General features: G+C 63.1%; 1 protein-coding gene across 1 annotated transcript in view; it reads left to right on the top strand.

Moving 5' to 3' along the window:
- Window positions 1-383: 383 nt before the first annotated feature.
- The window catches only part of PLCH2 (phospholipase C eta 2), a 29,598-nt gene continuing 2,703 nt past the window's right edge, over window positions 384-27,278 (top strand). Inside the window, exons 1-21 of the mRNA XM_073007922.1 lie at window positions 384-890; window positions 2,573-2,719; window positions 3,690-3,943; window positions 4,142-4,270; window positions 8,947-9,117; window positions 11,259-11,352; window positions 11,525-11,728; window positions 11,926-12,046; window positions 13,531-13,702; window positions 14,085-14,192; window positions 15,506-15,649; window positions 19,091-19,183; window positions 19,622-19,704; window positions 20,726-20,823; window positions 20,945-21,127; window positions 21,616-21,723; window positions 22,603-22,727; window positions 22,819-22,903; window positions 23,156-23,302; window positions 23,800-23,879; window positions 26,141-26,438. Of these exons, the coding sequence (XP_072864023.1) occupies window positions 767-890; window positions 2,573-2,719; window positions 3,690-3,943; window positions 4,142-4,270; window positions 8,947-9,117; window positions 11,259-11,352; window positions 11,525-11,728; window positions 11,926-12,046; window positions 13,531-13,702; window positions 14,085-14,192; window positions 15,506-15,649; window positions 19,091-19,183; window positions 19,622-19,704; window positions 20,726-20,823; window positions 20,945-21,127; window positions 21,616-21,723; window positions 22,603-22,727; window positions 22,819-22,903; window positions 23,156-23,302; window positions 23,800-23,879; window positions 26,141-26,438 (2,968 nt within the window). The 5' untranslated portion in view covers window positions 384-766. The remainder of the gene's footprint in view (window positions 891-2,572; window positions 2,720-3,689; window positions 3,944-4,141; window positions 4,271-8,946; window positions 9,118-11,258; window positions 11,353-11,524; window positions 11,729-11,925; window positions 12,047-13,530; window positions 13,703-14,084; window positions 14,193-15,505; window positions 15,650-19,090; window positions 19,184-19,621; window positions 19,705-20,725; window positions 20,824-20,944; window positions 21,128-21,615; window positions 21,724-22,602; window positions 22,728-22,818; window positions 22,904-23,155; window positions 23,303-23,799; window positions 23,880-26,140; window positions 26,439-27,278) is intronic.

Raw genomic sequence — 27,278 nt, 5'->3', positions numbered from 1 at the left:
AAGGGCTCCGGCTTGGCTCCCCTCTGCAGCCACCGGGCTGGGCGCTGTGGGGATGAGGTGAGCTGCTGCCCCTGCTCCGAACCGCCTGCCTCCGGACTTTGGGGATCCACTCAGAGGTCCCCATAAGTAGGGATGCGGGGTGAGGGCAGGGACCACTCCAGGCCCAGCCTCGGCATCCGTGGTGGGCACACAGCGGGGAGGCCCACCCCACACAGGGTCCTCTGAGGATGGTGCCCTGCAGGCCTTCCAGTTGCACCCTCTGGGTCCCAGGAGGGCCCCCACTGGTCCTGCTCTTGTCCCTCAGCCCTGGTATGGGTCTGGTAGTCTGGGCCTTGGGAAACACTGTTGCCTCCACAGTGCCCTCCTGTCCCCAGCTGGGAGTTCCCTCGGCCTAAATCCTCTGCCAGCTGGGCTGGAGCTGGGATTAGCACAGGGATTGGGCCTGGGACTGGGCGGGGCTGAGGCCCTTCGCTCCCCCAGCCTTGGGAGGCGGCTGCGTCAGGGACTCCTTGGTGGCCCTGGAGGGTGGGTAGGCTGGCCTGGGGGCCATCAGGCCAGCAGGTGACGGTCAGGCCAATGCCAGCCGGGCCCGGGCACAGCCCTGTGCGGGCTTCAGAGGGCCCTGAGGAGGAGGAGGAGGAAGAGGCGGAGGAGAGAAGGCCCGGCAGAGGTCCTGCCGCCAGCACTGCCAGTGCCTGACCTCCACTGCCTGAGGGCCGGGGAAGGCCTCTGTGGCCTCTGTGAACCGTCCGGCCGTCGTCAGGACATGTCTGGCCCCTGGCCCTCCCCCGAGTGCCGGACCAAGGGAACGGTGGCCTGGCTGGCGGAGGTACTCCTCTGGGTTGGAGGGAGTGTGGCACTGTCTTCACAGTGGCAGCTCGGCCCCCTGGGTAAGAAGGGGCAGGGGAGTGACCCGGAATGAGTGCTGGCCCTGTCCAGGTGCCTGGCGGGTGGGGGCTGCTCCTGGAGGTGGGGGAAGCCTGGGCCTCCATCCCATCCCTGCACTCGCCTCTCCCGTCCCCCTGGGTGCTCTAGGGGTCATGTGGGTCCAGCAGCGTCGGCTGGCCCTGCCGTTCGGCCGCTCAGAGGCATGCTCCGCACACCTTGGTCTCCCAGGCACGTGCAGGGCCTGGGGGCTGAACCCAAGGGACAGGGGGAGACCTCAGGTGGCTCCAATGCTCTCATTAATGGGGTCCCTTGCACTCTGGGGGTCATTGGTGCTTGCAGCCCAGGCGGCTGGGCTGGACATAGGGGCCCTTGCTGTTAGGAGACTCTGCAGAGGAGACTGGCTGGGCATGGCTGGGAGGGGGGAGTGTGTGTCTTGTGGTGGCCTGTGGAGGGCCCTGGTCCATGCTGGCCTGCCAGCTCTCTGCTCCAGCGGCAGACGGGGTCCCATCCAGGCTGCCCTGTTGCAGGCCTCTGCCCACCCCCCGCCCCCGTGTCCTGCCTCACCCCTCTTCTGAATCCCTGCAGCCGCACCTGTGTCTTCACCTGCCATGTGCCCCGGAGAGCCCAGTCCCCGGTGCCATGCCTTCCATCCCTTCAGTTCCCCTCTGCTTGTGATCATGTAGTAGCTTCCCCAGGGAGGCCTGGTCAGTACTGCCCTTGGTCCTCCACAATGCCCCGCCGGGGTCCCTCAGTGTGCAGACCTGGGGTGGGGATTAACGTCTCTGTGCTTTAGCAGATGGTACCTCTGGGACCTGGGCTTTCTGTGAGCAGGTGCACAGGAACCGAGGGGGTGGGACAGCTGACTCTGGCCTGGACTCCCTGGAGCCTGTAGCCCCCTCCCCTGGGACAAGCTACAGCAGGAGGCTGAATGGGCAGAGGAGGGGAGAGAAGGAACGAGGCAGGTGGCCTGAGGGAGGGGAGGGGTTGTGAAGCTCGATCCGGCACCACAGCCTCCCAAGTCCATACTGCCGTGCGGGGCCTGGGACGTGGACATTTGTGGCACCATTCGTGGCCCTTGTTGCACGTGAGGGGCAAGGGCTTTCCTGGAGACGCTCCAGGCAGGGGCATAGTCACTCAGGAATGTGACTGTTTGCTCCCAGGAGTGGCCTGTGACCGGGGGCGGGGGCAGGGGTATGGGTTACTGCCTGATAGGTCCACCCTGTGCCTGGCAAGGGGCCTCCACCGCACTGTGGCCCCAGACAGCAGGCCCAGCCACCTCGCCTGTCTTGCCTCACGCCCGGCCTTCCCACTGTTGAGTTCAGTGCTGGCTCCGTCTCAGTGGTGGCTCTGGGGGCCCCAGGCCCAGCACCGGTTCCCAGGGCTGCTGGGACTGGTCCAGGAGGTGTTGGGAGCGGTAGGTGGCTGAGCAGGGTGGGGAGCAGGGTCCTCAGTCCCCAGGACCATCTGGGGAGGAGTGGCAGGGCCCAGCTGGGCTGTGTGACCCAGGCAAGCCGGCACCTGGGGTGGAGGTGGCCCTGGGCTCTGGCCTTTGCCTTGTTGCTGGCAGGGTGGTGTGGGTGGCGCCGGGCGAGGTGAGGTGTGGCTGTGCCTCCGTTGATGGCTGTGTCTCTCCCGTGAGGAGTGGTCGTGCCTCTGCTGACGGCCGTGTCTCTCTCATGTCCAGTGGAGCGGTGCATGGGTGCCATGCAAGAGGGGATGCAGATGGTGAAGCTTCGTGGCAGCTCCAAGGGCCTGGTCCGCTTCTACTACCTGGATGAGCACCGTTCCTGCATCCGCTGGAGGCCCTCACGCAAGAATGAGAAGGCCAAGAGTGAGTGGGAGCCCTGGCGGGGGGGCAGGTCAGAGTCCCCGGGGGGACACGAGGGTAGGGACCTTCCCAGGGCAGCCACTGATGGCTGAGGAGCAACGAGACCCTAAGCCTGGACACCTCTGGGCTCAGTGACCTTGGGGATCCGCAGTGACCTGTGCTGAGTGCTGGGCTGGGAGGAGGGGCACAGCTCCCCATAAACAGAAACGAACCCCACAGGGGTATGCTGATGGGTGGCCCAGGCAGCCACTGGGCAGGGCCGCTGGAGGGAGCAGGGGCCACCGGAGATGGAGGCTCTGTGCAGGGGGTGCACGGGCAGGGTTGAGGCACACGGGGAATGGGGTGGGGTCCCACAGTTTGGGGAGAGACGTGGCAGTCCTCAAAGGCTGGGATAAGGGTGCGGCCAGGGTCTCCGCGGGCTTTGCTGATGGGCAGGACCCAGGCATGCCCGGCAAGGCCTCAGCCCAGCAATTGCCAAGCATGTAGCCACTTTGGGCCCCTGGAGAGAGCCACGCTGTGGAGCCCCCAGGCGGTCCTGAGGTCATGACAGCCTCGATGCACCTGAGCACAGAGCTGGGGGTCCCTGGAGCCGCTGTCCCCACCTGTGGCACTGGAGCCTTGGAGGTGGCCCGGGTCTTCCTTGGAACGTGGAGATGTGCTGGTTAAACGTGGAGCCCTGGGCCAGCCGGGCACCCGGGGCTGCAGGTGGGGGGAGGTGGATGCTTTCCTTTGTAGGGGCTGTGTCTTTTCCACAGGAAAGGGAAAGGGGGATGGACACGGGTCAGCAGTAGGGGGCTGTGCAGTCTCGCAGATCTTCACCCTTTGTTCTTGAACCCTGCCCTGGGCCCTGCCGAGGGTCCCGCATAGGTGGGCAAGGAGCTCCCAGCTGCTTGGTCACTGCTGTGTTGGGGCTGCCAGCAGGGGGACGCTGGGCCCCAGCTGGCCTGACCTGTGCTCCCTCCCCACCTCGCAGTCTCCATCGACTCCATCCAGGAGGTGAGTGAGGGGCGGCAGTCGGAGGTCTTCCAGCGCTACCCCGACGGCAGCTTTGACCCCAACTGCTGCTTCAGTATCTACCACGGCAGCCACCGCGAGTCGCTGGACCTGGTCTCCACCAGCAGCGAGGTGGCGCGCACCTGGGTCACTGGCCTGCGCTACCTCATGGCCGGCATCAGCGACGAGGACAGCCTGGCTCGCCGCCAGCGCACCAGGGACCAATATCCTTGGGCACTGAGCAGGCAGGGCAGACCCAGGGACCGGCCCCTTGGCTGCCCACCCTGGGAGGGCCCCTGTCCTTTGCTGGGTCACATGTTGGGGAAGCGGCCCATAGGCTGGGGTCCCCTATTCCTTCCCCCCTAGGCCAGAGGGTGGGGGCGGTGGAGCTGGACCCGTGGATCCCTGTTGGCTCCTAACTCGGCACCAAAGTGGCTGAAGCAGACGTTTGATGAGGCCGACAAGAACGGGGATGGCAGCCTGAGCATCGGTGAGGTCCTGCAGCTGCTGCACAAGCTCAACGTGAACCTGCCCCGGCAGAGGGTGAAGCAGATGTTCAGGGTAAGGCGAGCCTCGAGGGGAGCACCCCAGCCCTGGCGGGGCCCAGTTTCTTGTTACTTTCCCCATGCGGCCCTCACCCAGCCACCCTGATGTTAGGAGTTATGAAAATGCAGCCTTCAGCTGAGCTGCGGCCTTTATTGTCTGTAATTAGTTTCTGTTTCCGGAAAGCCTGCTGGGCCGGGGGAGAGAAACTCTGCCCGTCAGCAGGTTCTGGTTCCGGGCGGCGCCGGCTGAGCCAGCAAACCAGGCCCTAGGGCCTTGCTGCTTTGCTGCAGCTTGGAAAGTGGGTTCTGTGGGCACAAGCGCCAGGCCCTGGGGTCTCTGACAGGCACACAGGCGCACACACATACATGCATGTGCATAAATACGTGCACACACATGTGCGCACACACATGTGCACACAGGCACGCCCATGCACACACGTGCACACACACACATGCTCACAGTCTGACAGCTCCGCCGTGTCCAGCCCCTGTCAGCTCCTGCCTGCTCCTGCCTGTTTTCACTGTAGATAGCTGGTCATGCCTGGCTGGAGCGAGGGAGGCTGGACTGTTCACAGCACGGGGTTTGTGCGTGAGTTAGGGGCTGGGTGCTCGCAGACACTCTGGGGACTGTCCGGGGCTGGTGAAGGCCCCAGTGGGGAGACAGTCTGCCTGGGCTGTGGTGGCTGGCAGATGGCTGAGTCTGCACCCCCTCTCCCTGCCTGCCTAGGGCCATCCCCAGCCACATTCTGGGCTCAGGGGCAGCTCTGGGGCCAGCAGGCCCCTCCACAGAGTTGAGACTGTGCCAGGGCCCGGGCAGCAGGCTGGCTTAGGGTGCGGGCTCCAGAGTGGCCTCTGAGTGGGAGGAGACAGATGCCCCTCACTGAATCCAGCAACAGTGTGCACGGCTTCTGGGGCCTGAAGGTCCAACCAGACCTCCCTAAGGGAACCCCAGGCAGGCGGAGGCAGGACCAGGCTGCAGGGCTGGCTCTGGAGAGGAATGGCAGGGCAGCTGTTGCTGTCACGTCACAGGCCTGGCACTCCAGCCCTATGCAGTGGAAGCCCAGTGGCCCTGGCCTCTGGTGGTCAAGCCAGGTGGAGATGGCCCCAGTTTCAGGGTGCTGGGCCTCCCCGCCCATCTGTGCTGCATCCTCTGTGGGCCCTGCAGAGCCGAGAGAAGAAGGAGCCTGCAGCCAGGCTGGAGGGGCTCTGAGAAGTGGCATCAGCTTCACTGTAGAGAAATCTGGAAACAGCTCCCATTGCCTGGCATGGCCTAATCAGAGAGACGTGCATGGTGGATAAACACCTGGCTTGAGGCTAATTTCATCAAACCTAAAATAAGGCTGGAAGTGGGCTGGACCCAGTGGGGCCTAATTGCCAGAGTGTGCTGGGTGGACACTGAGGCAGGCTCGGCCGAGGTACATGTTCAGCAGCGGTGGCTTCCCTTTGTGGAAAGAAAAGATACCGCGTGACTGTCACGGGCGTTCTAGGGTTGGGCTCAGGCCCCCTGAGGGCCTCACTGTCCGAGCATTTTTGTTCCTGCTCAGCGGCGAGTGGCTTACCCTGGCACACAGCCACTCTGTGGAAGGGCTGTGTCTCTGCCCAGCTTAGCCACAGGCCCTGGGAGGGCCACCAGCCCAGACTCTGTCCCACGGGGGCCCTTTGTGCTGCAGCCTGTCCCCCTCACGGCTGTCCTGGGTACAGTGAGTGGGCACCCCCAGACTTGGGGCTACCCTCACACCTCACACCAGGCAACCTGGGGCTTCATCTGGTGTTGCTGGGTCCCAGTGCATGTGGCTTTAGCTGGGCCCTTCATGCCATGCTGGCCTCATCCCAGCCTTAGTGTGGGCACACAGCCTGTCCCTAGGGTCCTGACCTTCACGCTAAGCCATGGGTGTAGGGCGTGCAGCAGCCAGGGCTCTGCCCTGGGGACAGGGACAAAGGGGGTGATGGGGCCACCTGACTAGTGACTCCCCTGGTGCAGAGGGGATCCCAGGGGAGCTGGCACCACCACCCCTGGCCATCCCAGATCGTGGCCCCAGGAGGAGGCAAGGCTGTCCCCCAGCGCAGGCTGGTGGCTGCTGCTGTCCATGGTGCTGAGCCGGCCCTGGTCCCTGTTCAGCTGAGGCACATCTGCAGGCCGAGGCGGGGCCCTGGGCACTCTCCTGTGGACCAGGACATTGAGCTGTCCTGAGAAGCATGGCCAGCATGCAGGTAGCCCTTTGTGGCCTGCTCCCTCGACCCCACTCTGGGCTCCTCGCAGGCCCCCTTGGAGCCCCTGGGTGGGCTGCTGAGAGCATGCCGTCCTGAGCCTGTGTGGGCTCTGGGAAGAGGACCTGATGGGGCTTGTTTGAAAGCCCGAATCACGAAGCCTCTAGGCTACCACTGTGGCGGATGCAGCACCTCCTCGACTTTTGGAGGCATTTCCTAATCTCGGGGTACCCAGTCTGGGCCTTCCGTGGAGGCCCGAGGACTCACCAGTGTAGGTGGACACCTGCCGGCTGGGTGTTGGTGTGGCCAGGCCTGGGGTGAGCAGGCACAGGGCAGAACCCTGCCTTCAAGGTACATCTGATCAGTCCATCCCATCTCTGGCCACATCCTCAGTGGGGGGCCAGGGCCGAAGCGACAGCAGGCGGCTCACCGGGAGCCTAGGACCCCTCAAGATGCTGGGCAGCTGGGCATGTGTGGAACGAGCTGTCGGGGCTGCCGCTGCCTGAAATGTTGAGCTCTGGAACTCATTGAAGAGCAGAGTGAGGCACTGCGTCCCTTCAGGCTTGGTGTTCCTCGTGAGTGGCGACTGAGCTGGGGTGTCACACTGGGGCCGTGTCACCCCCAAGTAGGTCATGCTCTCACTCTGCCCTGCCCAGCCCTGGGCTCCCATACCCTTGTGAGGCAAAGGCCTCAATCTTTAGGGCTCAAGGATTTCAAGCATCCCCTTCCATGGGGACTTTATTGCCACCATGGGATTCCCACGGCCCCTGTATCATCTTGGGCTTCTGCTGGGCTGCCCGGCCTCCAGCCCAGGGGATGCTGTTGACCCCCATGTGGGTGGCATTGACTCTCGTGTGCGTGGCATTGACTCCTGGGTGGGGTGTTGTTGGCTCTCATGTGGGTGGTGTTGACTCCCATGTGAGGTGGCGTTGGCACCTGTGTGGGGAGCGTTGACTTCCATGTGAGGTGGCATTGATTCTCATGTGGGTGGCGTTGACTCCTGGGTGGGGTATTATTGGCTCCCGTGTGGGTGGTGTTGGCTCCTGTATGAGGTGGTGTTGACTCCCGTGTAAGGTGGCATTGGCTCCCAGGTGGGTGGCATTGACTCCTGGGTGGGGTGTTGTTGGCTCCCAGGTGGGTGGCGTTGAGTCCCGTGTGGGGGGCATTGATTCCCGTGTGTGCAGGGGGTGTTGGCACCTGTGTGGGGGGGTGTTTTTGGCTACCGTGTGGGTGGTGTTGACTCCCATTTGGGTGGTGTTGGCTCCTGTGTTGGGGTGGTGTTGGCCCCTGTGTTGGGGTGGTGTTGGCTCCTGTGTTGGGGTGGTGTTGGCTCCTGAGTTGGGGGGGTGTTGGCTCCCGTGTGTGGGGGGGTGTTGGCTCCCGTGTGGGGGGTGTTTGCTCCCGTGTAGGGGGTTGTTTTTGGCTACCGTGTGGGTAGTGGTGACTCCCGTGTGGGGTGTTGTTGACTCCCCTGTGTTTTTGACTCCCGTGTGGGTGGTGTTGGCTCCTGTGTGGGTGGTGTTGGCTCCCGTGTGGGTGGTGTTGACTGCTGTGTGGGGGAGTGTAGACTCCCCTGTGGGTGGTGGTGGCTTCCGTGTGAGAGGTGTTGACTCTCATGTGGGTGGTGTTGACTCCTGTCTGGGTCGTGTTGGCTCCCATGTGGGTGGTAGTGGCTTCCGTGTAGGAGGTATTGACTCTCGTGTGAGGTGGTGTTGACTCCTGTGTGAGGTGGTGTTGGCTCCTGTGTGAGGTGGTATTCACTCCCATGTGGGTGGTGTTGACTGCTGTGTGGGGGGGTGTAGACTCCCATGTGTGTGGTGGTGGCTTCCATGTGGGTGGTGTTGACTCCTGTCTGGGTGGTGGTGGCTTCCGTGTGGGTGGTGGTGGCTTCTGGGTGGGAGATGTTGACTCCCATGTGGGTGGTGTTGGCTCCCATGTGGGTGGTGTTGGCTCCCGTGTAGGTGGTGTTGACTGCTGTGTGGGGCAGTGTAGACTCCCGTGTGGGTGGTGTTGACTCCTGTGTGAGGTGGTGTTGACTCCTGTGTGAGGTGGTATTCACTCCCGTGTGGGTGGTGTTGGCTCCCGTGTGGGTGGTGTTGACTGCTGTGTCGGGGGGTGTAGACTCCCGTGTGGGTGGTGTTGACTCCTGTCTGGGTGGTGTTGGCTCCCATGTGGGTGGTGGTGGCTTCCGTGTGGGTGGTGTTAACTGCTGTGTGGGGTGAGTATATGGAGTTGGCTGTGGGTTGAAGGTGAAAGGCATATGGCGTTGGGCAGGTGCGTCAGTTCTGCATTTTCATGGGGCTGTCCTCATGGTGGGTGGGCCCGTGCCCTGGGGAGTGACTGGAGGCTGTGACAAGGGCAGTGGACTAGAGGAGGGTGGGCTTGAGTGTTGGTCTTGACTGGGGAGCGGGGCGGCCCTGAAGGACCCCTGTGCACGTAGCCCTGGTCGAGGTGCCAATGGGGACCCAAGACCTTGCACTGCAGGAAGCAGACACGGACGACCACCAAGGGACGCTGGGTTTTGAAGAGTTCTGTGCCTTCTACAAGATGATGTCCACCCGCCGGGACCTCTACCTGCTCATGCTGACCTACAGCAACCACAAGGACCACCTGGATGCCGCCAGCCTGCAGCGCTTCCTGCAGGTGGAACAGAAGGTGCGTTGCCTGGGCAGTTGCTGGGGGGCCAGCCATCAGGCCTTGCCTTCTGTTCTGAGCTTTGAGCTTCACAGTCAGGGGACAGTGGTGATGGGGGAGCTGCCCGAGGCTATCCCAGGCCATCCCTGGGCTACCTGGGCTCATGCCCCTGCTCTGAGATGGAGAGATTAGGGTGGGGCAGGTCACAGCCTGGCATTTGAGAGCCCCCCAAGTTGGCTTTAGTTTTGATATTACAGGGTGCACCCTATGGGGCAACCAAGCAGGTAGGGAAGGTTTGTGGTTTCTCCTCCAGGGGCCTCTGAATGGCTTGGTCCTGACTGTGGACACCCTGCGCCTCCCACAGCTTGACCACGCCTCCTGCCTTGGTGTTGAGCATCTTGTGAACTAGCATTGTGTGGCCCAGCCTTTGAGATCTGCCCCTGTGTTCCAGCCACATGGATCTGGCTGACTTGCTCCCCTAGGGTGCCAGGCCTGCCACAATGTCCACTCTCGTTTGTCTAGCAGATACTCAGATGCCTCGTGGAGTCCAGAGGGGCACGTTCACCCCTTTATTTAGACCCCAAGAAGTCCTGACCATCCTTAGAGACCAATGCAAAGGCCACGTGCTCCCTGGACGCTGCCCCACTGACTGGGGACCTCATGTCCAGAGGTTCAGGGCTCTGGCCATCTTGTACCAGGCCTAGGCAGAGACTGGGTACCGCATGCCCTGGTGGCAGGAGTTGCAGGTCCAGCCAGGCAGTGGACGGGAAGGCCAGAGCCCCAGTGGGGACAGGGCTCCGTGGGAGGGGCTCAGACTCTGTGTGGCCACCCTCCGGCCTTGTAGGAGTGCAGGTGAGGACCCTGGACCCTCCTCAGGGAGGACAGCAGGGACAGGGCAAGCCTTAGGGGACCAAGATGGCTCGGCTTGGGGGTGCTGCTCAGGCACCTCCACTCTACTGGCCACCTGTGCTGCGTCAGCGTCTCGGTGATGGTCTGAGGGGGAGGATGGGAATGGCAGGAGGAGCCTTGGGAATCCCAGGTAGGGTCTGGGTGGGTTTTACCCAGGATCTCCCAGCAGTAGCCCACCCCCGAGCTTACCACAAACCCAGAGCTGGCCTTTGGGGCTGCCCCTGGGCCTGAGCTCCCGGGATGCCCCGACCTGACAGTGCAGCTTGCCAGGCTCCATCCCGTGGCAGCCGCTTCTCCAATCCTGCAGGCACGATGCCTGGGAGGCATGGCCCAGGCTGGGGAGGCTAGCATCAGCTGGCTGGACCCCACTGTCTCAGATGCCCTGTGCCCTGGCCACCAGGGGCGGCACCGGCATGTGTCTGTGGGTGACCTGGCTGCAGACAGTAGGTCCTCTGTCCCAGTAAAGGCAGAGGTGGGAATGGGGCCTGGATGGGGGATTGGCAGGCAGAAGTGACCCTTCCCTCCCTGACCTTCGCCCCAAGCCTTCTGGAACCCTCCCTGTACTCAGGAGCCAGAGTCCTCCAGCCGGCAACTGGTGCCCTTTCCTGGCCTCCTGGTTGCTGGGCCTCCCCAGGGGCCCACAGCTGGCTCTGGGATCCCCCACCTGTTACCTCACCATGTTCCCAGGGAACTCCGAGAAGCCCCGTCGGTGGGCTGGGTAGCTCCTGGCCCAGCTGCACCATAGCGCCCTGGAGGTTCGTCAGCCTGCGATGCCTGGGGCGGCCTGGGCTGGGCTGGACTGTGGTGTTCAGATCTCTTGGGAGGGTTTGTGTGTGGGGACTTGGGCAGACAGTGGGAGGGGCTGCATAAGGGGGCTACCTGTGCCTGCCTGGCTCTGCCAAGGGGGCATGAAGATTCTCGCTCTCCTGTACCCACCCATACATGGCCTCTGCTCCACGCCAGGCCCGCTCTGGGCCACAGCTCTTGCACTGGTTGGGGGTGGTCCAGCTGATGAGGTCAGAGGCCCCTCCTGTGCTGTCAGAGTTCACAGTCAGAGCAAGATATCCAAAGGCCACGTGATCCATGGTAGTCCCAAGTCATGTGACACTGGGGCTGGCTGGCCAGTGCCCCTGGGCACCATGGTCATCCCTGGTGTAAGAGACAGGCAGGGGACAGTGGTGATGGGGGAGCTGCCTGAGGCTATCCCAGGCCAGGGATGGGCTACCTGGGCTCATGCCACTGCTCTGGCCTAGATGACGGGTGTGACCCTCGAGAGCTGCCAGGACATCATCGAGCAGTTTGAGCCATGCCCAGAAAACAAGAGTAAGGGGCTGCTGGGCATTGATGGTGAGTGGGGCGCTGCTCTCAGCCCAGCTGTCCTGGGGTGCTGGAGGGGCAACGAGGGCCCAGCCTGTGGGCCGGGACAGGCGCTCTGTGTTCTGTGTGGCATGGGGGCAGGTGGTCATGAGATGAGGCTGGTGGTGGGCTGACATGGCCCCTATGCCACGCCATCCTGCAGGCTTCACCAACTACACGAGGAGCCCTGCTGGTGACATCTTCAATCCTGACCACCACCACGTGCACCAGGACATGACGCAGCCACTGAGCCACTATTTCATCACCTCGTCCCACAACACCTACCTCGTGGGTGACCAGCTCATGTCCCAGTCACGGGTGGACATGTACGCCTGGGTCCTGCAGGCTGGCTGCCGCTGCGTGGAGGGTAAGCCCTGGACCTCGGGCGGCGGCCGTGGGCTGGCATTTGCTGTGGGAGTTGGGCTGTCCCTGAGGAGCCCCTAGGGGGATCTCTGGGCAGAGGCTGGGAGGGCCTCTTCTGTGTTCCTCACTGAGCAATGGGACAGGCCCTCTTTTGGTCAAAGCTCAGCCTGCCTGGGCTGACCAAGGTCTACCTGCCTACAGTGGACTGCTGGGATGGGCCCGATGGGGAGCCCATCGTGCACCATGGCTACACTCTGACCTCCAAGATCCTCTTCAAAGATGTCATTGAAACCATCAACAAATACGCCTTCATCAAGAATGAGTGAGTGGCTGGGCCTGGGTGGCTGGCCCCAGAGGTGGGCAGCGTAGGGTCTCCAGGCTCTAGCTCTTCCTGCCACACCCACATGTCCTTTCTTTGGGAGCAGTGACTGTGGTGACCAGGGGCCTGGTTTCATTCTGGCATCTCTGGTTGAGGAGAGAGGGCAGGGAGAGATTGTGGCCGCAGGTCTAGGCAGGGGCCTCGCAGGAGCAGCTCGTCCACACGCCTGGTAGCACCTCCCAGTGTCAGTGCCCACAGCAGCCGTGGCTCCCACACTCATCACCCCTGAGAAGCCACTCTATGTCCAGACTCAATTTACTGTCACTCAGCTGTGGCTGTAGACACTGTTGAAAAACATCCAATTTAGTTTCTGGAATTAGAAGACCACCTCCCCGTGTGGTTTGAGTTACCTTTGAGTCTTGGCTACACGAGGCTCACAGGTAGGGAAGGAGCTAATTGCATGAAGGAAGAGAAGAGAAGCAAGATTGATTTAGGAGACAGAAATAGATGGGCCTCTCCTGGAAGAGCTGACCCTTGCTGTTACTGTCTCAAGCCAGCCCCGTCCCTGGGACTGTAGGTGGGGAGGGCATTACAGGGCACAGGGGTGGGGATTGGGGGAGGAGGGATGAGCTGGGAGGAGCCAGAGGCCTGCTGGGATCTCAGGACAGGGTTGCACCTGTGACCAGTGTAATTTGTGCAGGCACAATGTTTTCCCGTAGGCCCTGGGCTTCAGGCCTCAGTTTCTTGCCTGAGAAGTGGGGAGACGAGCCCCTGCACCCCGGTGCCCTGCCTGCCTGTTCCACATCACAGGACTTGCTCATCTCTTGTCCTGGTTAACCTCTTGTTCTGGGTCACTTACATTTTCTAAAATAATCATGGCTGCCTTTTGGTAAAAATCCAAGTAAAATGTATACATGGTTAAAAATGAAGCTGAAAAGCTTCTAATTAAAAGTCCCTGCTACACTCCCCATTCTGCACTGTGCAGGTAATAACCATGTTCCACCAGATGGTGTGCGCCAGGCTTATGTCTCCTTCTTTATGGGACCAGTGTCAGGACCCCAGGACCATTCAGAGGACAGTGTCCCCAGTATCTAGGTCAAAAGGATTCTATTTCCCAGCCTATCTATTTCTCCATACTGTATCTTGGTTTTGTCCACATCATTTTAAAATCATGACTTTTTCAAACGTTCCTTTTATTTTCCTGGAGTTTCTAGTTGCCTTTGGTTTTTTCCTTATTGGGGAAAGAAACTCATGCTGTCTTTACCAGTCCCTAAGATTCTCCCAGCTCCTTTCCCACCCACTCAGTTGCTTTTCAAAGCCATTGATGGGTGAGCCACCTCCCAGAGCTGCTGGTAGTCCCAGCTATCCTGGGTTCCTGGTGAAGATCCCTCCTCATTCAATGGTTGAGGTGGGCCCTTGCAGAGGTGGGGCCTACCCATCCTCTGAGGCCCTGGCCTCATCCTGCTCCTTCTGCTTTGGGGCCACAGGTACCCAGTGATCCTGTCCATTGAGAACCACTGCAGTGTCATCCAGCAGAAGAAAATGGCCCAGTATCTGACTGACATCCTTGGGGACAAGCTGGACCTGTCATCAGTGAGCAGTGAAGATGCCACCATGCTCCCCTCTCCACAGATGCTCAAGGGCAAGATCCTCGTGAAGGTGAGTGAGCCTCTGCCCTCCTGGGACCAGCTCACATAGAGTCTTGGGCCTGGGGCAGTGCCCTGCTCCAGACAGGCAGGGGCATCATGCCATCTGTGGGCAGATCTGGGGGGCTGAGGGCTGGCCATGCTCCTGACCTGGCTCCATCTCCCCATGGTGGTCACTCTGGCTCAGGACCTCCTCATGCACATCCAGGCCTTTCCCTCCACGCTGCTGCAGCCACAAGGAACTGGCCAGTCTGGCCCCTGCCCCATGGCTGAGATTCCAAAACTGAGCTTGAGAAAAGGCCCCTCTCCTTGGTTGGCGGCTCTTTGTGGGTGCCAGGTGCTGGCTTCCCAGCCTTTTCTCCAGGGCCCCTCCCACCATGCACCTCCTCCCTCAGGGGAAGAAGCTCCCAGCCAACATTAGCGAGGATGCGGAGGAAGGCGAGGTGTCTGATGAGGACAGCGCTGATGAGATTGATGATGACTGCAAGCTCCTCAATGGGGACGTGAGTCGGGCTGGGGGTGGGGGGGCGGGTGGAGCGTGCAGTTCTCAAGAACAGCTGTCCGTCCTTGCTACTGGGGCGAATTAGAAAGGGAGGTGTCCGGGACAGAGGGACATTGGGGCAGATGTGCACAGTGGCCCGGAGCCTGGGGGGGTCCTCCCTGCCCACCCATCTCTCTGCATGAGAGCTGCAGGCCTGCCTGTTCTGTTTCAGCTCCCACATTTGAGCTGACTCTTGGGGTGCCATCCACTCCCCCTGCCCTGTCCTCTTGGCCCCTCAGTAAGTGGGGGCAGCACTGGGGGCTGGGTCCCACGCCAGACTCCACCCCATTCCACCGGTACCTGGCCTACCCAGGCCCTGGCACAGGATTTCCCAGCTTCCTGCCCTTTATCCCACCAAGTCTGGCTGGACGCTGAGTGGCTGGTAGTCCTGCCCAACCACCCCCGTGGCCAGTGCTGGCCTCATCTCCGAGCAGTGCCATCTCTAAGGTCAACTCTGATGTGGGGTTCCCATCAGCAGCACCTCCACAGAGTGCTGTCACCGTGTCCCCACCAGGGCCCAGGCGGGGGGCTGCGGAGTCAGGAGCCCCTGACTGTGAGGTGCTGGGCTTGGGGGCGCTGATCTCCTCTCCTCTGGACACTGCTCTGGGGTTGCTGCTGTGAGGCAGTGAAGGCCGTTGCTCCCAGAGGGGCCGTGCATGGGAAGGTAATTGTGTGGCGTGTTCCTGGTCACGCGGCCAACCATTTTAGAAAGTCCTGAGGCAGCAGCACTCATCCTGCCTGGGATGTGCCGCGCTCGCCTCTGTGTGGCCTGTGTGACAGCAAAGCCAGCTCCACGGTGCTCCTGGCTCTGTGCCCACTCCAACCTGGCACCAGGGGCATATGACACCCAAGGCCCAGGCCCTGCCCTCAAGGATTCCAAGTTCATCAGGGGCACCCGAGGGGCTGCACTGTGGCAGGGAAGGGCATCCAGCCCAGCTCAGAGGTCACCCTGAAGTTTGCCCCTGGCCCTGCCATCTTCTGAGGCACATGGTGGCCAGTGGTGGAACTCCAGACCCTGTGCCGCCTGCTGGCGCACTGACCTCTCAGGCCACAGGGCCAGAAGCCACACACATTCTGCTGAGGGCAGCCTTGTGCTGCTGGAGGAGTCAGGTGGGCCTGGGTTCCTGTCCTGCCTGTGGCTGCCTGCAGGCCCCGAGGTGACTCACGCCTTCCGTGAGCCTGGGGTGGGCAGAGTGCTGTGACCCTGCGGGTTGTCACTGCCACTGCTCACAGGGCTGGGGCAGATGCCAACAGGCCGGCCTCTGGCTCCTGCAGGCATCCACCAATCGAAAGCGTGTAGAAAACATTGCTAAGAGGAAACTGGATTCCCTCATCAAGGAGTCGAAGATTCGGGACTGTGAGGACCCCAACGACTTCTCCGTCTCCACACTGTCCCCATCTGGAAAGCTCGGACGCAAGGTAGAGGCCAAAAAGGTGACACCCCTGATGCCGACAGGTCTCCCCGACAGCCAGCCTGTGGGCCAGCCAGGGCTCCCGAACGTATGGGTCTGTGCGCTCACACCTGTGCACACACAAATCTGCACACAAGCACACCTCTGTACACACCTCTGTACACACCTCTCTGCACACACCTCTGTACACACCTCTGTACACACCTCTGCACACACCTCTGCACACACCTCTGTACACACCTCTGCACACACCTCTGCACACACCTCTGCACATACACCTGCATGATCCATTCCCACCTACCAGCGGGGTCTCAAAACCCAGTCAGTCGTGGGAGCTGCCCCGCTGTGGGGAATTGACGGCCTTCCCTGCCCAGCCCCCCACACCCCGCCTGGAGCTGCCTGTGGCCACGTGGGGAAGCTTCCACGTGAAGCGAATGGCCCTCAGGGGCTGTCATGGCAGACACAGTGGAGTGTGTGTGGGGTGAGAGGTGACAGGCAGGGCGGGCCGGGTCCTGTGGTCACAGAACCTCCTTGCAGACCTCAAAGGAGCCAGGAGCTGTGGCCGGCAGATCCTGCAGTCCTGCTGTGGGTGGGACCGAGTGGGGAGCGTGGGTGGGCCCTAAAGACCCTCCACAGGGTGACAGTGCTGGTGGGCGCCTGTGCTGGGGACAGTCTCCTTGTGCCTGGAGAGCCCTACTGTGCCCTGTGGCACTGGCTCGTTCTGCCTGTCCCTGCAGGGAGCTTGCTGTTTTCCTAACCCTTGGAGAGGGTGGGAAGGTGACTTCTCCTGGCCAAGTGGGGGTGCTGTGTCCCCTTCCAGGACCAGTATTTTTAGACTCAGGTGTTTGCGTTTCCGCCCACGGGCCTCGGAGCACTTGGCACAGCTGACACCACAGGAGAGCTCGAGGAACATGCCCTGTGCAGGTGGCTCTTGCGGGGCCCGAGCTGAGAGGCATTCCTTTATTTTTATCCCAAGGTGTCTAGGTGGGGGAGAGTGGCCATCTGTGGCTCCGCTGGGCAGCCAGCTGGGCCTGTGCAAAACCTGGAGCTGCGTCTGCAGGTCCAGGAAAGTGGTCCCCTGCAGACCTCACATCTGAGCTGCTACTGGGGGTTCTGTGCTCAGGGAAGGCTTCCTGCAGGAGGAGGAGGGGCTCAGGCACAGCCACTAAGGTTGCGGGAGGAGCGGGAATCCCACCCTCATGAGAGACACTCCCTGCTGGGTGCGGACACACACCCCAGAAGGGTCCCAGAGCCTTTAGCACAGGCGAGGGGCGGAGCTGATGCCAAGGCCAGGCCGGGATGCATTCGGCCCTGGAGCTCACCGGGGGCGTGGCCCAGGTAAAGGGGGTGTCTGTGCACTGGGGGTCGTGGGAATGGCAAATCCCACTGAGGGACACCTGCCTCTCTGTCCCCCTGGGCCAGCCGGTGTCCCCTCTGCCCATGAACCTTGAGGACGTAAGGCCTCTACTCATGGGTCCCTGAGGCCTGTGAGCAGGAATGGGTATCTTGGGGAGAGAAGCCGGATGGGTAAGGAGGGCACCCACCCCCAGACAGCTGGGCACAACCCAATGAGTGCTTGTACTGCCAACAGCCTCACCCGGCAGGCACCCTTTCCTGAGCACCCCCTTGAGGCCCAGCACCCAGCCTCCCCGACAGAGGCAGGGCTGGGGGGTGGCTGAGACCCTCCACTACCCTCCAGGCCCCCTCACCTCCTGGGCCTTCTGCTGCCCCTTGGAGCATGGTTGGGTCTTGCTGTCTCCTCTGTTTGGGAGCCCCAGGGGTGACAGCAGGTCTGGCCATGCAGTACGGGCTGTGTCTGGCCGTCCGTCTCCTGGGTCAGTGCATGCTTCTCCTCGGTCATGCCTGGATTTACAGCCACTCGTGGCTCTGGGTCACTGAGGCGTTTTGGGGATGTTTAAGGAGCTGTGAAGTGTGGTGGCCCCGACTGGCTCCAGGTGCACTGTGAATCCGGCTCCTGGCGCCTCTCCCGGCAGCTGTGGTGTCAATAAATTAGGAGGAAACCGGGGCTGGCTTTTCTGGAGGTGGAGAGAGATGAGCATGTCTGAGAGCCGTGTGGACCTGGACAACCCAGAAGCCTCCTGCTGCGGTGCACGCGGGGCCTCGGGCTCCGGCCAGTGCAGCCTGGTGACGGGAAGGCCCCGCGGCCACTCTGGGCTGTGGGAAGGGCCGTCCAATCCCATCCTGGCTCCCTGTGAGGGTGAAGGAGGGGCAGGGCACACCTCCGGGCCATGGTACTAGAGCACAGGGAGGCTGGCAGGAGCTCCCCGCCGTGTCAACAGGACTGAGAGGCCCGCCTGGCATGGGGCCTGCGGACACAATGTGTCCTGATTTCCGAAGCATCCGGTGAGGGAGTGTCCAGGCAGGCACAGGTCCAGGCTGGTGAGAGCGGGGAGCAGTAGGAGCGGTTTGCTGCGGCGTGGCTGAGCGCCGAGTCTGTGGTCGTGAGAGCTGCAGTGGCCTCTTTGCAGCAGTGTGGGAGCATCCGCGGGTGTAGGCGGGCGTGTGTGCAGGGGTGTGTTGTGGGTGTTGCAGGGGTGTGTCCAGAGGGGTGGGCGTCTACAGGGGCACGACCACGGGTGGGTGCTGTGTCCGCTTCTGGCGGAAGTTCCTCTCTAACAGGGACCCCTGCTGCAAGCCCACAGCTTCGGTGTTTCAAAGAAAGCAGCCCCCACCCTTGGTGGGGGACAGGGTGTGCATGACAGCCGGGCCATGTTTTGGGGGTGTCTGTGGAGGGGCTGCAGGGGTCAGGTGGTAGCACAGGCTCTGCTGGTTCCCTTGGGAACGAGCTTTGGGATGAATGAGCAGTTTGTGATGTGGCCCGGGGTTCAGCGGGGGCAAGCAGGGGAGCCCCGGATGTGCCTGCTGCTTATACAGTGGTAGGAAGAGGCTCCCAGTGGCTTCCTGGGGTTTCCTGGTTCACAGCCCGCCTCAGGGAGCGCCCACCTGGAGCTGTTTGTCTGATTACGTGGTACCTGCGCGTTACGAGAACAGGTCAGGGCGGCAGGGCCACGGAACACTCGTAAAAGGGTTACGCAAGCAGGCCTGGCCGAGGAATATTCCAGACACACAAATGCAGTTATTATGTAGTCACCACTGGTGGGGAAAAAAGATTCAGAACTTAATGAGTTTAAAATAACGCATGAGAGACGCTGAGGCAGGTGTGAGCACATGTTTCCACTGGGGCCTGCCTTCCAGGCTGCTTCTCCTCAGCAGCTGGCTCTGCCCCAGGGTGGACTGGGAACGGCGGCCACGGGGCTCCCCAACCTGTCCCCGCCCTGCCCTCTCCTCCCCTGTCTGCCTTACTTCAGCCCTGGCTCAAGCCCGCCTCTTCCAGGAAGGCCTCCTGTGGCCACCAGGGAGCTGTCCCGGCCTCCCTACCTGGTTCAAGGCTGGGCTCACCTTGTTCCTGTCTCTCCCTTGGACTCAGAGCAAGGCTGAAGAGGACGTGGAGTCTGGGGAGGATGCCGGGGCCAGCAGACGCAACGGCCGCCTCGTCGTGGGAAGTTTCTCCAGGCGCAAGGTCCCCGTCTGGGCCCAGTGTTCTGCCTGCTCCCAGTGCCCCAGTGGGCCCTGCCCCAGCCCCCAGGGTTCCCAGCCTGGCTTGCAGGATCCCTTCTGAGTCGGGCTGAGCTATCGGCTGCAGGTGCCAGGGACTGGGCCAGGAGCCTGGGCTTGGAGCTGGTGGGAGCAGGTGCCTCGCTGGCTCACATCCCTTCTCTGGCCCACGCTGGCCCTTGTCCCAAGCTCAGGTGTCCTGTGGCTGCCCTGGGTGTCCGCCGGAGCCCAGATTGGGAGGGCACCGAGGCGGCTTTGGCAGGCCCAGCCGGGCGGGATGGACATGGGAGGCTGCGTGGGCCACTGGGGACCCTGGAGGACAGGCCCTCCCCAACCCCCTAGCTTCGCCAAGGCCTGACCTGGGCCAGGGGCCCTACAGCTCATGCCTCTGCCCCCCGCACAGAAGAAGGGCAGCAAGCTGAAGGCGGCGGCCAGCATGGAGGAGGGAGATGAGGGCCAGGACTCCCCGGGAGGTCAGAGCCGAGGGTAGGTGCCCTGCCCCATGGGGAGGCCCTGTACACTCCTGGAAGCCTGGCCCAGCCAGCCCCTTCTCTGCGGTGACCCCACCAGGGCCAACCCTGAGCCGGGCAGGACCCACCCCCTTCTTGGCCCCTGGAAGCAGTGGGAAGTGGTGGGGAGTGTGGTGTGCAGGGCAGGCTGGTGGCTGCGAGGAGTGGGGGCAGGGGTGGCCGAGCAGGTGGCTGGAGGGTCCAGGTCCCCACAGGCCTGGATGCTGCTGGGCTGTCGGCCCTTGGTCCTCGCCTCCTCCTATGAGGCCCCCAGCCTCATGCCCTCCCCAGGGGGCATCAAATGCCTGCCATGAAGTGGCTCCCCCACTTCCCGTCCAGTCAGGCTGAATTCAAGGCCCGGCCCGTGTGTCTGAGGCTTCCCTCAGCACTGTCTGGAGTCTCTTTGGGATCTCAAACCTACAAGCCCAGAAGGAGCTTCCGCCCCTCCCCAGCCCTGGGCTCCCCCGTGCTGCCCACTCCCTCCTATTGCCGTCTCCCCTCACTTTCATCCCCCAGCGGTTCCTCTGTGCCCCTCGCCTGGGTACAGCCCCCTCCTGTCCAGTCCTGTCCCACATGCCAGCCAGGCTCTGCCTTCAGCACACACCTGATCCACATGCGCTGCTGCCACCTGGGTGACACGGAGGCCCCCTTGGACCCCGGCCTCCTCTCCACATAGTGATTCTAGTCCAGACCCAGGCCCTGAACCCAGCTCTCCCCTGCTCAGAACCTTCCAGAAGCCCCGCTTGGCAGACCACATCATCCTCCACTGCACACAGAGCTTGGAGCCTTTGCCTCTGCTGGTAGCTCCGAGCCAGCCCACATTCTGCCTGGCACTCGGGTTTCCGCAGCCTGCAGCCCAGTCTGGGGTCTGTCTCTCAGGGTTCAGGGCCCACTGTGTGAATTAATGAACCTGCCTGAGTCCTGGAGCCCGTCTCACGGAGCTGGGTGCCAGGCTGGCCCTGGATGGGAGGGGTTCTGACACCCTGTACCTGCCACAGGACGACGCGGCAGAAGAAGACCATGAAGCTGTCCCGGGCCCTCTCTGACCTGGTGAAGTACACCAAGTCCGTGGCCACCCACGACATAGAGATGGAGGGTGAGTGGCTCAGGGACCTGGGCATGGGTGGAGGCCCCCCTGTCCCCAATCCCTGCTATGCTGCTGGGCGCCGGGTGAGGTCGAGGACTCGCAGTCTGACGACCGGTCACCGGTGCCACAGCGGTGTCCAGCTGGCAGGTGTCGTCCTTCAGCGAGACCAAGGCCCACCAGATTCTGCAGCAGAAGCCGGCGCAGTACCTGCGCTTCAACCAGCACCAGCTCTCCCGCATCTACCCCTCCTCCTACCGCGTGGATTCCAGCAACTACAACCCACAGCCCTTCTGGAATGCCGGCTGCCAGATGGGTGGGTGCGGGCGTGGCAACCAGGTGTGGTGGGGAGGGCTCGGCTCAGATGGTCCCTGGAGCCCAAGGAGTGAGCAGGGGACCTGCTGGGGCCTTGGTTCTGTCCGAGCTCTCTTGCCCTTGGAGCCTCCACACCTCCGTGGCGTGCTGCCAACACCAGGCTGCCACTGACACCAGGCTAGCACTGGGGCAGGGTCCTTCAAGCCTCAGGGGGATGTGGGAGCGATGATGCAGGCCTGTCCATGTACTCCCAGGGACACCTGCCTGCGAGGCTGGCTGCGCCAGCTCCAGGAACGTTCCTCCAGGATGTGCTGTCCTCAGTCCTGCACAGGTGCGAGCCCCAGCGTCCCATTCATATTGGGTGAACGAGCGGCAGACAGCACATCCACAGCAGCTGTGCAGGGGAGGCTAGTGTGTGGTGGCAGGTGGGTGGGGGACACACCTGGAAGGTCGGGTGCTGACTGGGGCAGCCTTGTGTCCCCCTCACAGTTGCCCTGAACTACCAGTCAGAGGGGCGGATGCTGCAGCTGAACCGAGCCAAGTTCAGCGCCAATGGTGGCTGTGGCTACGTACTCAAGCCCGAGTGCATGTGCCAGGGTGAGGCGCTCGGATGCTCAGGGCTCGGATGGGCCTCCTGGGTGTCCCCAGAACGGAGATCGGAGCCCCACGGGCTAGCAAGGGGGTGGGGGCGGCTTTGGCAGAGTCCCCTGGAGGGTCAGGTTGGGATGAAGCTCCCAGGATGCTGGGGAGGTGGGTGGGGAAACCCTCCTTGCTAGGGTTGCAAAGAAGGGCCCAGCTCTGCCAGGAATCTAGGGATGGAGAATTGGGGAGCCTGGGCCCCATGTGAGATTCATGGCAGGACTTGTCTGAGGGGGCCCCAGTGCCAGCGACCTAGCCCCTTGTGCCTGGCCCCTCTGTGGGTCTCAGGACCTGGGTCTGGGCTGGGTGTTGGAGGGAACCTCCTCCCAGCTCTCAGACACCTCTGTTTTGTCTGCTGTGGATGACTTCTAGCTTGGTCCCCCTGTGGCCCTGGCAGGAGTATCACCATGGGAGTGGGCAGTGGATCTTCCGCTGGACCTGGCTACTGCTGTGGACCGGCCACTTCCACCTCTGCCTTTGGCTTGCCCTCCTCGGAGTTCTCAGCCTGAGAGGGCCCCAGGGCACTGTCACCAGAGACCCCCCACCCCTCAAACCCCCAGGGACCCAGACCCAACCCCAGAAGCTGTGTGACCTCCTCGGCTCAGCCGTGGGAGGCATGGGCTCTGTCCCACGTGCTGCGGTGGCCACAAAGGTGATCCATACTGGGCCAGGTGCACCTGCCCCCCTGAGGTGTCCCCCCGGACTGCTGTCTCCCTCCCTCCACCTGGCACTGGCTCCAGTCTCCTATGTGGGGGCCAGAGAGGGGCAGCGGTGCCCCAGCAAGTAGGGGGCTTGCTGAGGGCTGGGCCACTGACCACCTGCCCGGCATCCCCTTAGGCATGTTCAACCCCAACTCGGAGGACCCCCTGCCCGGGCAGCTCAAGAAGCAGCTGGTGCTCCGGATCATCAGTGGCCAGCAGCTCCCCAAGCCACGCGACTCCATGCTGGGGGACCGCGGGGAGGTGGGGGCCAGCCCTGCACAGGCGGGTGGGAGTGGGGAGCGGGCCGGGCATCGTGATGGGTCCCAAAGCCAGCCCCACTCCTGTGTCCCAGATCATCGACCCCTTTGTGGAGGTGGAGATCATCGGGCTCCCCGTGGACTGCAGCAGGGAGCAGACCCGCGTGGTGGACGACAACGGTGAGGCTCGGCCGTGGCTCTGTCACGCTGGTGATGGAAGTCTGAGGGGAGGGCTGGGGCTACCTGGTGTGCCGGGTGCTCTGCCCAGGCCTCCCTCGGTGACAGTCCTGGGTGCCGCTCCCCTCTAGGTGGGCAGGCCCGGGAGCGGCACCGGGAGCGGCATTGGGAGTGGTGTGGGTCGGGGCTCCAGGCCGGAGTGGTGCTGGGCCGGGCCCTGCCCACGGGACACTCCTCCTGGCGCTGCTTCCCCAGGGTTCAACCCCACCTGGGAGGAGACCCTGGTGTTCACAGTGCACATGCCGGAGATCGCGCTGGTCCGCTTCCTCGTCTGGGACCACGACCCCATCGGGCGTGACTTCATTGGCCAGAGGACGCTGGCCTTCAGCAGCATGATGCCAGGTGAGCAGCTGTGGACACGGTGCCCCCCACACTGGCCGAGGGCCCCCGGGCAGGGCAGGCACTGTTTCCCCTGCGAGTCAGTGCCTGTGTGGGCGGGCCTGCACCTGGCACCAGAGACAGGAGCTGAGGACGGGAGAAGAGCCGGCCTGGGGCTCTGTGGGTCAGATGGGGATGTAGCCTGTGCGGGAGAGGTCACCCCCAGGAAGAGGGCTGAGGACAGGACAAGAGCCAGCCTGGGGACCTGCGGGTCGGGCGGGGGGCATGACCTGTCGGGGAGGGGCCACCCCCAGGAAGAGGTCCCTGCAGGCTGGTGCAATGCCAGTGGGCTTCCTGGAGGAGGTGGGGGTAGTGCTGGGCCCATGGGAGGCAGAGGTCCCAGGCCTGGGTTTGTCAGCTGTATTTGGGGTCTTGGGACCTTTGAGTAGAGTGGGGGGCAGAGCAGGTGGGGTCCTCGGGGGGCTGTGACCTCATGACCCTGATGACCCACACTGCTCCAGGCTATAGGCACGTGTACCTGGAGGGGATAGAAGAGGCCTCCATCTTCGTGCACGTGGCTGTCAGCGACATCAGTGGTAAGGTGAGTGTCACCCCCTGCCACCAGCCATCATGGGGAGGGGCCTCACCAGCCCCTTGTCCTACGCACCCCCATGTGTCCCCAGGGCTGGGTCCTGAACTCAGGCAGTGAGGCCTAGGGTCCCCTCCCCGGGCCTCTGCTCCTCTACCTGCAAGAGGGGGTGCTGTGGGGGTCTGGCTCCTGAGCCACCAGTGCCCACCTCTGACCCCAGGGCTGGCTGTGGGCATCTCCAGCAGGGCGGGTCCCGAGTGCTCTGGGCCTTGCCCCGCCGACCTCACAGGCTCCACCCCCACAGTGCTGCCATCTGGCTTCTCAGCAGGGACTGAGTGGTGCCCCTCCCCTCTCTCACCCCCCACCCCTCTACTTCCTGCTGTCACACGGAAGGCAGCTGCCCGGGTTTGCCTGTCACTCCACACCCAGCATGTCTGTCCCCTGCCCCAGGTCAGAGTGGGGACTCGGCTTCCGCAGGAAGGGGTGCTGGTGCCGGCCCTGGTTCTCAGCTGAGGCCCAGTGCCCTCTGGGTCCTGCTGATTGCAGTTGGCCCTCGGAGGACCCTGCTCACACAGCATGAGGGGCCTGCCCAAGCCCAGTGCTGACTCTCCTGCCGTGCTCTCGGGCCCAGAAGTGCCATCCGGCCTCTGCCGTCTATACACCCATCTGTTCCTCGTCCCCCAGGCCGCAGGGCTCCCCATGCCGCTGCTGTGGCTGCCTCACCTGCTCCCTCTGTCTCTTTGGTCTTGCAGTCGGTTTCTCTATGGCCTCAGTCTCTACTTTTAGAAGCCCAGCTCTGTTAGGAGCCTTGAAGGTACCCGGTGCGCGGGACAGTGCAGCCCGCCACCCCTGCATGCCCAGGCCATGCCCCATTAGCATCCGTGATTCCTGGTAGCATTTGGGGACTGTTGCTCTTGTGACGTGGATCATGACATGGCTCTGGGGGCCCTGGCCATCCCCAGCCAGAGTGGCATTTACGAGGCAGATCCAGGGTTCAGCTGGGTGGCCGCCTTCACACTGGCCTCCCCTCTCCTCCTCTCCCTCAATCCTCCCTCCCCTCCCTCAGCCCCTTCCCTGGTGGGGAGCCCGCTGGAGCCCCCACTGTGCCCCTCCTATCCCCCTCCTTCTCTCTCCTGCCCCCCTTGGACCTTCAGGCTGCTGGTTCTGAGTTCCCCTCCCGCTCCTTCCCTGTCCTTGCCAACCATGCCCAGTGCCTGGGATGAGGGCACCCCTGAGGCCGGTGCTCCGAGCTGGAATCCCGGATCTGCTTCTAAATGGCTTCCCAGCCACTGTGACCAAATGCGTGGATTTGGAATCTTGAATCAGGAAGCTGATTCAAGTGCTGGCCATCTGAACGCATCTGCCCAGAGGTGCCCCTGCAGGGAGGTGACCCACCTGCCGGGCCTGGGCCGCTCTGTGCACAAGCACGGCTCATCATGGGGGCACAGTGGGTGCTGCCGGTCTCGGGGGCATCTGGCATGTGAGGGCCCCTCTGGCCTCTGTACCCTGGAGATGCAGCTGCCTCCCTCTCAGCAGCTGTTCTGCTCAGGCAGGGACCGCCTGGACCTAGCTGTCCAGGAAGATTGGCTGTGGCCAGGTACTGGTGGGCCAGGAGCCTGAGCCCATCTTGGCAGGGTTCAGGGGTCAGCAAGCCAGTTGTGGGCCTTGGGGGTTCACATGAGCAGAGGGCAGGGCAAGACCAGAAAAGGCTGCCTGGGGGAATTCAGGAAGGCTTCCTGGAAGAGGTGGTACTTCCCAGGGCAGGAGTATCACCATGAGAGTGAGCAGGACATGGGCTGGGCGAGCAGGCCTCCCACTGCACCTGGTTACTCCTGCTGTAGACCAGCTACTCCTGCCTGAGAGTGGGGCACACGCAACCAGGGAGTGCCACACCAGTGTTCCCTGCCAGCGATGGGGCTGTGGGTCTCTGAGCAGGTGCAGGCTGTGGTGGGCCAGGCTGGGACTTGAGGTCTTTCCTCCGGAGGAAGGACCTTCTCTCCATGCCCCTCACAGGCCCCACATGCCCAGGAGGGTGGGGTGGGCCATCTGTACTTAGATCTGTAGCAGCCACTGTCCCGGGCAGAAGTGCCCTAGGGACCCTGCTCCTGAAGGCCCAGGTGTGTCCACACGCCCCCAGCCTGAGGTGGCCCGGCCCCTCGGACTGAGACACGCACGGCACATCTGTGGCACAGTCTGGAGAGCTGGCCCTGGGGGTGCAGCTGCAGCTGGGCTGGGACCCCTGGCAACAGCTATGCAGGTTCCTTCTCTTGCAGGTCAAGCAGGCTCTGGGCCTAAAAGGCCTCTTCCTCCGAGGCCCAAAGCCCGGCTCACTGGACAGTCATGCTGCTGGGCGGCCCCCGGCCCGGCCCTCCGTTAGCCAGCGGCTCCTGCGGCGCACAGCCAGCGCCCCAACCAAGAGCCAGAAGCCGGGCCGCAAGGGCTTCCCGGAGCTGGTCCTGGGCACTCAGGACACAGGCTCCCAGGGGGTGGCAGACGACATGGTGCCCCCCAGCCCCAGACCTGCTCTGGAAGCCCCAGCCCAGGAGGGGCCTGGCAGCGGCAGCCCCCGAGGTAAGGCACCAGCTGCAGTGACAGAGAAGAGCCCTGTGCGAGTGCAGCCCCCGAGTGCCCTGGACGGCCCCGGGGCTGCTGGGATGGCTGCCACGTGCATGAAGTGTGTGGTGGGATCCTGCGCCGGCGTGAACACCGAGGGCCTGCAGAGGGAGCGGCCACCCAGCCCGGGGCTCGCGAGCAGGCAGGCGGCCATTCGCCAGCAGCCCCGGGCCTGGGCTGACTCACTGGGGGCCCCCTGCTGCGGCCTGGACCCTCAAGCTATCGCAGGGAGAAGCAGAGAGGCCCCCAAGGGTCCCGGGGCCTGGAGGCAGGGTCCAGGCGGTAGCGGCTCCGTGTCCTCGGACTCCAGCAGCCCAGACAGCCTGGGCATCCCTGAAAGGTCCCCCCACTGGCCTGAGGGTGCCTGCAGGCAACCGGGGGCCCTGCAGGGAGAGATGAGTGCCTTGTTTGCTCAAAAGCTGGAGGAGATCAGGAGTAAATCCCCCATGTTCTCCACCGGTAAGCCCCTCCTGCCCTGCGTGGTCTTCCCGCACGCCCCTGGCATGGCTGGGCCTGGGTCACCTGCTGCTGCTTCTGCGTAGACGGCATCGTCTCGTGTGCTCGTGGCTCTGTCTCCGTGGCACTGTCTCTGTGGCACTCTGCTCCCTTGGCTTGCCTGTGGCCGGTAGCCCCAGCCCTCCTGTCTGACCTTGAGGCCCTGGGACTTGGGGTGGAGCTGGTTTGAGGCCTGACAGGCTGGAAAGAACCAGCTGCTCTTGCTGAGGGTCCAGGACCAGGAGTGTGGCCTGACATGCTGGGCCCCTCTGACTGGGCGCTTCCTCAGACTCACCTCCCGGG

Source organism: Chlorocebus sabaeus, chromosome 20, assembly GCF_047675955.1.
Source record: "Chlorocebus sabaeus isolate Y175 chromosome 20, mChlSab1.0.hap1, whole genome shotgun sequence".
Taxonomy (NCBI): domain Eukaryota; kingdom Metazoa; phylum Chordata; class Mammalia; order Primates; family Cercopithecidae; genus Chlorocebus; species Chlorocebus sabaeus.
This window is presented reverse-complemented; position numbering and strand designations above follow the sequence as displayed.